The sequence below is a fragment of the Vigna umbellata genome, chromosome 3 (assembly GCF_029865625.1).
Source record: "Vigna umbellata cultivar VRB3 chromosome 3, Vumbellata_1.0, whole genome shotgun sequence".
NCBI lineage: Eukaryota > Viridiplantae > Streptophyta > Magnoliopsida > Fabales > Fabaceae > Vigna > Vigna umbellata.
The window spans coordinates 43,106,762-43,116,661 of record NC_142167.1 but is presented as its reverse complement, the minus strand read 5'-3'; the positions used below and the strand labels follow the sequence as shown (position 1 = coordinate 43,116,661).

The 9,900-nt window shown below is 35.1% G+C and overlaps 1 protein-coding gene across 1 annotated transcript; it reads right to left on the bottom strand.

Moving 5' to 3' along the window:
• LOC124833410 (Ribosome recycling factor) lies at window positions 1-4,751 on the bottom strand. The gene is made up of 9 exons (XM_047307894.2): window positions 4,611-4,751; window positions 4,263-4,494; window positions 1,486-1,629; window positions 1,278-1,393; window positions 1,087-1,178; window positions 927-948; window positions 778-846; window positions 548-616; window positions 1-461 (listed from the first exon to the last, which is right to left on the bottom strand). The coding sequence occupies exons 2-9, from the start codon at window positions 4,447-4,449 to the stop codon at window positions 381-383; spliced, it is 780 nt and encodes a 259-aa protein (XP_047163850.1). The 5' UTR covers window positions 4,450-4,494; window positions 4,611-4,751; the 3' UTR covers window positions 1-380.
• Window positions 4,752-9,900: the final 5,149 nt, after the last annotated feature.

Genomic DNA, 9,900 nt, shown 5'->3' with positions numbered 1-9,900 from the left:
TGAAACACTGGACTTGATGCCAGCAAATGCTATCATTAACTCGTAATTGAGTGTCAGATTCAATTAGCTTATATCCTCCCCCCACTTAAATCTATACACAGCCTCCATGGTTAGAACAGAAAATAAACAAATTTGGACTAAGAAAGGGAGTTACCATAAGCACAAGATTTTGATCAACGACAATACAAAGGGACCTGCACCAAGGTGGCAACTCCATACCAAATAGGTTGAAACTGGGGGACTCATCTCTTATGTATTCAAAAAAATGCCAGAACATCAGACGAATAGTCCTTAATTCTAATAGACCAGACAAATTTCATGCCCTCTCAAATTATAAGGAGAAATGAAGCAGTGAATTCTCCCCCAAAAAATGGCACCAATCAGCCTTGACTAACTTCCTTCTCTTTTGCCTTGCATACATCTTCCGCAGTCTTGATAAACTTTTTGGTCAAATCATCAACCTGTAAGAAGGAAATATCAGAAACTAAACTACCAAAGCTGTGGAACTCGGTAATCTCATAAGTTGCAATAACCATATGTAAGTTACTTCTTTCTCCAGTCTTTTTATGTCATCTTTGGGGAGACTTGAATACAACTTCTTTATCGCATCCATTGCCTAACAAATAAAAAAGTTGAATCAGTTTAAAGAAAGCTATGGCAAACTTTTACGGCAAGAGAGAATTCCAGTTTTTTCCATAATTACTCTTTTCGCAATCCCTTATATTATTGAAAGGTAAACCTTCCGATAAATGAAGAAATACCAAAGCCACACCAAACCTTTTGTCGAGCTCTTCTAATACTTTGACGAGCATCTTCACATGATTTAGCAACCAACTTAGTCATAGCCTGAAACAAATGTCAAACAGAAGGATATAGCAGCATGATAAATCTGTAAACAATAACTAAATGGAGTGTAACGAGTTTACCTGCATATGTTCCTTGGTCAATCTGGTCATTTCACGGTGAAGTAAATTAGTTAATTGATATTGAGCTTGAAAGTCAAATTCTTTAATAGGTACTATATTATCCAACCAAATTCACTCTGGCAGGCATGAGTAACTGAATGTCAATAGAATATGTGCTTACGGTGGAATAACAGCAATCAATCTTTCACCATCTGATTTCGGATTTAAGCCCAATGGAGACGAAACGATGGCATTCTCTAATTGTTTAAGTGTCTGCAGAAGTTAGGAATACCATATTAAAAAGTAATACTAGTTCAGTACTAAGCATTCTAAAAAATAGAAATAACAAACCCAACTTCTAAGGTAATGTACCTCTGGATCATATGGATTAACAGACAAGGTTTTTGGATCTAGGACTGAAACAACAGCAAGCCGATTCAAAGGCATCTTCAAACCACTAGTTTCAACAATAATATGATCAAGCATTCCTGTAGAGGCATGCGTGCAATTATCATGTTTGAGTACTATCTATCAAGGGACACAGATGATCTATAAACAATTATGGTTAACGCTAATATACCTGGGGATGCCCTTCCTGTTCGTAGCTTGCTTAGTTCTGCTGATAATGCAGCCATTGCAGCCTCCATCTGTGAGACAGCGTTTGCCTTGATGGTAGGACCAACGTTTGGTGGAACTTCAATTGTACTAACACCCCCTTCATCCCCTAAAATGTACAAAGCGCTGATAATTAAAGACAATGCTTAACCACCAAGAAACTGTTATGAACCACAAGAATACAACTTCGCCTTCACTGATGTTATTTCATAAACACCCTGTGGGCACTACATTGACTCACTAAACCAAATAGCTACAGGAATATCTTTCAAACAAGAAAAAAAAGAGCAACCAAATTCTGAAGAGAAAATTCAACAAACGACATATCCACACCAGCTGGTCAAAAGAAATGGAAACAATTGTAACATCTCTCCATCAGCACATATTGGCATGGCCACCAATAAAACGAAGTGCAACCACAACAGAATGGACAACCCAGAAGAAGGAAACTACCGAGGCAGAGGTACTCCCTACACCTTGCAACTAAAATTGCCACAGACACAACCAAAAACCAAGGGGAAGTAGTCACGAACACGATAAAGATAAGTTTGGATCAATGGCAATCACCAAAATCAATTAAAGGTCCAATAAAAGCACTCTGAAATAGAGCTGAACCATCAATGGAGACAACCTCTTTCACTCTTCAAAAGGGGTGTCACTGCCAGTAGCAACCAAACCATTCTTCCAATAGACCCCACAATAGTGAGAAAACCCCAATGTATGAAGAAATTATCCAAAATTAACAGCCACTACAGCGGAACATAATGTAAAATAAACATTACATGTTCGATGTGATCTTAGTATTAGATCTTCATCAGAGTGTGCATGAGTATAGCTTCCAGGGAGATAAAAACCATTGACTAGAGCAAAGATGAAGAGTTTTCTCAACTCCATTTTTTTCAAACTTCAAAGCAATAAAACAGCAGATGCAGAAAAACTTTTCTGTAAATCTTCTAACAAGTTAAACCCAACACCAACACCTTGGTAACAAAACACATAATTTCTTTTGACAATATACTGAAGTTGAGAAAGAGGGAGAGATTGCAACGCTAGATGATTCTTGTGTTTTTAATGTGAGGCAAAAATTAAGATCAAACCTTTAGAGAAGAGAATGACTGAAAATGAGCAAAAGGTGTTCACTGCAGTGAAAAAAAAACATCTTCAAGGCATGTGGCATCACTACTACATCATATTAGAATTCATGGCTCAATGTTGAGAAGTGAAAAATGATAGACTGAGATTAAGATGTGCATTGATTAATAAAAAGTGATTACAAAGAACCCTTGTATAAGCAACAAACTAAATATTTTACCAACAAACTCCTGATTCGTGCATCCAATTCATAAAACAAATCTGGGAAATTTAAGAAACTGTCCCAAATTTCTCTTATTTTTCATTTTCAAGAACTTTCATAGTTTCATTCAGTTTTCAAAAATATTTCTCATCTACAAGCAACCTATAATTTATGCATCATGCTTGAAATTTAAACTAAATTCCCATGAAAAACACGAATCAGCACCAACAAAATTCACTAAGAACAGAAAATCAAAATCCAAGGAGTAGAGTGTTTTTATCACTCAATGGAGCAAATGTAGGTGCAATTCTTTAAGCACATTTGGTGCTATTCTCCAGTCAAAATTAAAACAACTCATTATTCATCATTGACATTAGAAGTTCCTAGAATTTAGATTCGAGCTTAATTCAACCTCAAAACTAGCCCATGAGGTGAGAATAAACCCCACTTATATACCCGAATTTAGACATATCACTAAGATCTCTAACACACCCTCCATGTTGGTAACTAATAATTTCAAACATGAAGTTTGTGGAACAAACGTGTGCAAGTGGTCTGGCAATGGATGGTCTAACAACAAGCAGGATAGACTTTTTGATATAACATTACATATCATTAGTCAATGTGAGATATCCAATAAATGTTGACATTAATAGATAATCGAAGGCTAATATACTTTTAGTCTTTTATCTTACTTTTAAGGTTCATTTTGCCCTTTATCTCTAAAAAAACTTATTTCGCTCATTTATCTTTAAAATTTGGATGACTTTGGACCTTCTGAAATGGTAGTCCTTTTGGATTTTTGCACATGATTTTGAACCCTTTTTTTATTGATTCGATATATAAAAATCACTAGATTCCCACACATGAAAACAATAAAACACAACTGGTGTTCAAACCAAATAATAGCTATAACAAGGTGAAAAATTGAGTCTAACGAGCATCCGGAAAATTAAAGGAATAAGATCATTTTCTGATTATTTGTAAATCTCAATTGTCACACAAACTTTACATTGTTTATTATCCTTTCTGGTTCAAACATCAATTGGATTTCATAGTTTTCATACAAGTGAATTTTAATGAGACAAGTTTATAAGTTAGAGTAGTAAAAAAATTGTTTAATAATTGAAGTCAATTACTATTTCGGAAGGTTCAAATTATTCCTAAATTAAAATATAAAGGACCACAATAAATCTTAAAAAAAAGATAAATAACCAAAAATATAATTTAATCATTATTTATTATAAGACTTTTTAAAGTAAATCATCATTATAAGAACTAGCTAAAACCCAAATTTTAGATGAAAAACAACACTAAAATCACCTACCAAACTGCCTCTACAAGTCCAAATTCAACACCCTTCCTTCCACTAAATCATCAAACTCAAAACTAAAAACAAAAGGGTATAAGAAAAAACATTACTTTTCCTTAGAGAAGCAAAGACGTACTTGACTTTCGCCCTTTGGCGTAGGCTCTGCGACTTTCCGCAAAAAAATTAGGCTCGGCCGGAATGGTGAACACTCTGCTGCTATCACACATTTGAATGCTAGACACGTCACGAGCACAAACAACACGGGAGGCTCGGACCCACAACATGTTTCGATACGAGAATGCGCGTCTAACGTAACCAGACATCGCCGTGTTCACGAACGCTTCTTTGATTCTTGTTAAATTCAGTGTCTGCCAATAATTGATAACGAATGTAACGCTACACAGGAATCAATTTCTTACAAATATTGTGAAATTAAATTATGGAAAGTGGATATCTGTGTGAAGAGAGAGAGAAAATCGCTAACGTTGATGATCTGATTCCAATGATCGAAACGATGACTTGTCTCTGTAGCTTCTGCGTTTCGGGATTGGTTTTAGGGTTTATGGGATTTTAGGGATTATGGGGTTTTGCAGAGCGGTATTGAAATGGGCTAGCCGGCCGGCCGGCCGGCCATTGCCTCGGCCCAAAATCTATAAGGATTTCTTTCTGTAACCCTTATTTTTCTTATGCACCCTCATAAATATTAAAATTCCCCTCTTATCCTTAAAAATCGACTTCAATATTGTGTATAATATATATAGATTATTTTTTTTCATGAAGAAAACTTTTATGCATTGTAGAATCTGAAAGTTTGTTTTACTTTTCGGATTGTGTAAAAAAGTGTTTTTAATGTAAAGAATCATTTCCAAATTGTAAAGTTTGATAGTCTTTTTCGAATTACATAATACAAAACATAAAATCATCTACAACGCAACACATAGATAAAGATTACAGCTACAAAAAAAGATGTTGTGATGACAAGAGGACAACAACAATAAAAGATGTTAGCGACAAAATATAACGATAGCAAAGGCAGGCGGCAATTTGATGTTTTAACACCCGTATGGTGCACATGAAAACTATGAAGGGTTAAAAAAAATTTCTGGTCCCTTAATTTAAATCATAGCAATAATTAATAAAATAAAAATACTATTTGATTACATGAAGAAAATTACAAACTTCAAAAAATCCAAAGCAAATGATGGAATATGTAATAACTTAGAAAATAGAATATTAAAGTTGATAAATGTTTTAAAATAATAAGATCGAGTATTTTAGTGTTAAAATAATTCAAAAATATAATGTAAATTCATAAACACGTCTCGTCATCTAAGACATACGTCATCTACCTAAAACTCATTCTCTAAGTTCTCTCTCCATTCTCTCTAAGATTTCTAACTTCTGAGACATTTGTTCGAAGATCAAGAGATGCCTAGGAGATCACGACAATGAGTCCTCCATTCTCTACCAACCAGTCTTCCATATAGAATAAGCCAATTTTTACTCTTTTTCTTTAGTTTTCAGTTTAAGACACATGCAAAAGGGGATTTCTCGCATGTGTCATTCAACCTTTCTTGTTAGTTATTTGTCAATCAGTAGTCCTAACGGCATACCCTGATCATCATTTTGTTGTTTGTAGACACAGTTAGTATTCTTTGATATGTGAGAATTGTTTGGGGTTCTTTAGGATCGTTTGGTCTTTTAACAGGTCAGGGAAGCTAATATTTGCTTTAATTTCATATTAAGAAGTATGTAATCATGTTTGATACAGTTTGATATGTATACTTGGTGGAATCTATTACAATTTATATGAATTTTGTATCTTGATGAGTGAATGTTTGCCTATTGATGCTTGCTTGGACATGTGATGTTGTTGTTTTGGAGTTTTATGAAGTATACATTTGTTGTGGAGTTCAAAGTAGTAAAAAGGGAGTGTTGTTGGGTTTGTTTTGGTCTAAATTGGGGTTTTGGTAGGTGAATTTTTATAAGAGTGATTTTGGAACGAAAATTGAGGTTAGTGAGTTGGTTTTAGATCATTTTAAACTTGTCTAGAACTTCAAATAACAATAATATAATCTTAAATTCGGAAGTAACAAATAGGTAGAGCTATAGGTTAATTTTTATCTAAAAATGAGCTTTTGATATGTGAGATTTTGAGATAGGGGTTGAATGGAAAAACCTGCAGCATAAGGTCTATTTCTAGGTTATTTAAAACTTGTTTGGACTCTTAATTCAAGAAATAAGTTTGGTAATGTGTAAAAATATGATATCTTAGTTTTTGGTATGTTGGTATGGGTTAGTGCAATTAAGTTATGGCCAAAAGATCAAAATGGTATCTTTTTTTGAGTATAAACATGTTTTGGAATCAATTTTTGTTGGAAAAACTGACATAATCACGAACAAAATTTCCTGAGGCGTGTGGATTCACTGTCCTTAAGGACTTATCCGCGGTGTATTGCGCAAGTCCCCCAGGATACAACAGGAACTTCTCAGAATATCTCTGAGGATCTCAGAACTAGCAAGGATATCTAAAAAGAGTATAAAATAAACCCAAAATAATTTTAGAAGAGGAAAAGAAGAAAGGGGAAGGAGAGAAGAGTGCTTTTTTGGTGTGTTTTGGAATGGGGGAAAAGTTCTCTATTTATAGAGCTAGGAAAGAATAAAATCAATAAAACACAATAAAAGTCATTAAATATTTTACCGTTGGAGCACTTAATAAAATCAATTTAAACGTTATTGGCAATTAAAGTTTTGACCGTTGCAATCCAACGTTTTCTTTTGCAATAATCTAACATTATTACAACAATCCCCTACTTATTGCAAAAGAAAGAAAAAACAAGAAACTTTTATTCTGGGTCTCATAGGATGTAATGCATCAGACCTGGTATAGCAAGCTATATGAACCAGTCTTAGATTGAAATACTTAACACACAGTGTAGTTGGTATAGCAAGCTATATGAACCAAAGACACTTGACGTGTGTTAGAGGTTTATCAATCACAATACACCCCCACAATCCTTGCTGTTATCGCTGTGTTGCGCTTACTAGGCCATGCGCGTGCCCGGTATTCATGAGTGCTTTAGAGATCATGCCAAGATCTCATGCAAGCGGCCCCACTCGACACTCATATAGGTGATTTCATCAAGTGTATGCTGCAAATCATACACCACCCATAAGGGATATGAAAATCATTAAAACTTTGTTTAAGACAAAATTCTATCACCGTATAGAATTTTAATGACAAAGTTTAACCTCTCAATAATGCAGTCTCTAGCACTTTCACACACACCATAGAAATGGACATAATTGATTAAAATCAATTTAGTGCTATCAGAACTAACAAGTGACTTGTTTTTACCCATATGAACCTTATTCATGGGATCTCCAATCACAAAGGTTGGGTTACCATCACTTGTTTGTTTGCTAGTGGCTTAAGTCTCATTCCCCTCGATGTTTCTAATATCATTTGTCTTCCCAAGGGTTTTGTCAGAGGATCTGCTAGATCCCGTTCTGACTTCACATAGTCAATGGAAATAGTTCCACTCTTTAGCAGCTGCTTCACCAAATTGTGTCTCAATTGAATATGTCTATTCTTTCCATTGTAATTTTTGTTTTTAGCTATAGCTATTGCCGATTGGCAATCACAGTGTATTGACACAGATGGGGTTGGTTTCATTCCTAGTGGAATGTTTGCTAAGAAGTTTTTCAACCACTCAGCCTCACTACCAGCCATCTCAAGAATGACAAACTCAGATTCCATTGTTAATCTTGCAATAATTGTTTGTCTGGCCGATCTCCATGTAATCGTACCACCCCCAAGTGTGAATACATAACCACTAGTGGATTTTGTCTCATCTGAATCAGAGATCCAGTTAGCATCACTGTACCCTTCTAGTACAGCGGGAAATCCACTATATTCAATGGCTTACTCAGTCTACCTACTGCATAAGAAATATCAAGTCTAGAAAAGTTCATCAAGTGCAGTAAGCTCCCGATTATCTGGGCATACTGAGGCTGAGATAATGATTCTCCTCTATTTTTTTCATTAGCATCATAAGGGGTACTCACTGGTGAGGTCATAAAACCTAAACTTCTTAAGAAGTTTCTCAATATATTATTCTTGGGATAGTAATATACTATCTTCATTCCTTATGATTCTAATACCTAAAAACACATTGGCTTCACCCATGTCTTTCATTTCAAAGTTTATTTAGTTCTAACAAGAATCATTCTCATTCTCTATCTAACATTATCCATTCACCGTTATCTCATTCAAAAATATAACATCATGAATAGATTATACTCAAACAATAATGAGAAAATATAAATAAATATAATTCAATATTAATTCAAAATAATAAATCATTTATTATTTTAATTAATCATCTCGTTACTTTCCTTTAAACTCTTATTCCTTCCCTTTTAAACCAAATTAATTTGTAGTTCCAATTCGATACTGGACCTTTAAGTCCGATAGGTGTAACCTATAGCAACCCAAAGTCCTCACGTTGCCAGTGGCCATCATGGACTCTCACCGCCGTAAGGAAAGGAAGACCCTCTGCTAATCAACGCAGACCCCAAAACACGCTAGGAATCAACAGGAAAGAATTTACCCCAATCGCGAATCAAAACGCACAAAATAAAGAAACCCCAAAACGATCAAGAACACGAGATTCCCAGAAACAGAGATTCACTCTGTTGCCGTCACACTGTCCACACTCATCCCGTCGTTAGTTCTGGACCAAAGGGCTTCCGCGATTCCCACCGCTACAAGAGCGTCCTCAAATCCGCTGTGGGCCGCCATTGCGGCGCACACTGCTACGGAGAGTGTCGCGCCTGGGTCACCGGAGCTTGCCTCTCGTTCCCGCGAAACCCAACCAGACCCAAAGAAAAGAGGAAAGTCTCCCTGATGTGGACAAATCAGAACCAGTAAAAGAAGAAGAGAATTGCGCTAGAACTAAAGAAAAGAATGGGAAAACGGCGCCTCCTGTTGCAAACGAAACAAAGCCAAACAATTTGGGGAAGAAGAGGTTCCCTACAGGTCCAAACCAGAACGAAAAGAAATCATTTTTCTTCCCGTGAACTCCCTAGAAGGGAAGGAGAGAAACCCCCACAACTGACGCGACATAAAACCCAACTCAGGGGTCTATGCGTGAAGAAGAAGAAAATCCCAAATCAATTTGGGGAACTTTCGAAATTAGGGTTTAATTAAAATGATCAAGAGTTAAAAAAATATCTTCTACGTACCATTATTTCTCTCTCAAGGAAAATAAATTCCTTCCAGAATTAAACACAAAACGTTAATGATATTAAAGTCTTAGATTTTTGTGCTTTCCATTTTATTTAAACCACTTATTATAATCTCACCATTAATTCCATGCAGATAACGCACAACCATTATTCAAATGGTCTTTAGAATTCCATGATCACAAAGACTACCAAAATTCAAGAATAATTCAAATAAAACATCAGCATTTAATCGTCGTTTAAGGCATTCAAAATTAAATTAATAACTATAACCATCAACAATTAAAGAAGGTGAATTTTCCATACTTCTAAGAAATTTTAAGAATATATTCACATTATTAAAGAATAAGATAACAGTAAGTTTCCCATACCTTTTTACTTTTGATAGTAGCATATATGTATGTAAGTGGTTTTGCAAATACCTTTCAGTTTAGAAACAAAGTTTTGATCCTCCAAGATTGAGTTGTTAATGTCAGCCTTAAGTCCTTAAGATTGTTGGAAAAACTGACATAATCACGAACAAAATT

Coding starts and splice junctions, on each gene's coding strand:
- LOC124833410 (XM_047307894.2), bottom strand. CDS start 4,449: ATGTCTGGTTACGTTAGACGCGCATTCTCGTATCGAAACATGTTGTGG. Junction 1,179..1,277: donor TTAATCCATATGATCCAGAG/GTACATTACCTT, acceptor TAACTTCTGCAG/ACACTTAAACAATTAGAGAA. Junction 462..547: donor TAAAAAGACTGGAGAAAGAA/GTAACTTACATA, acceptor TCCTTCTTACAG/GTTGATGATTTGACCAAAAA.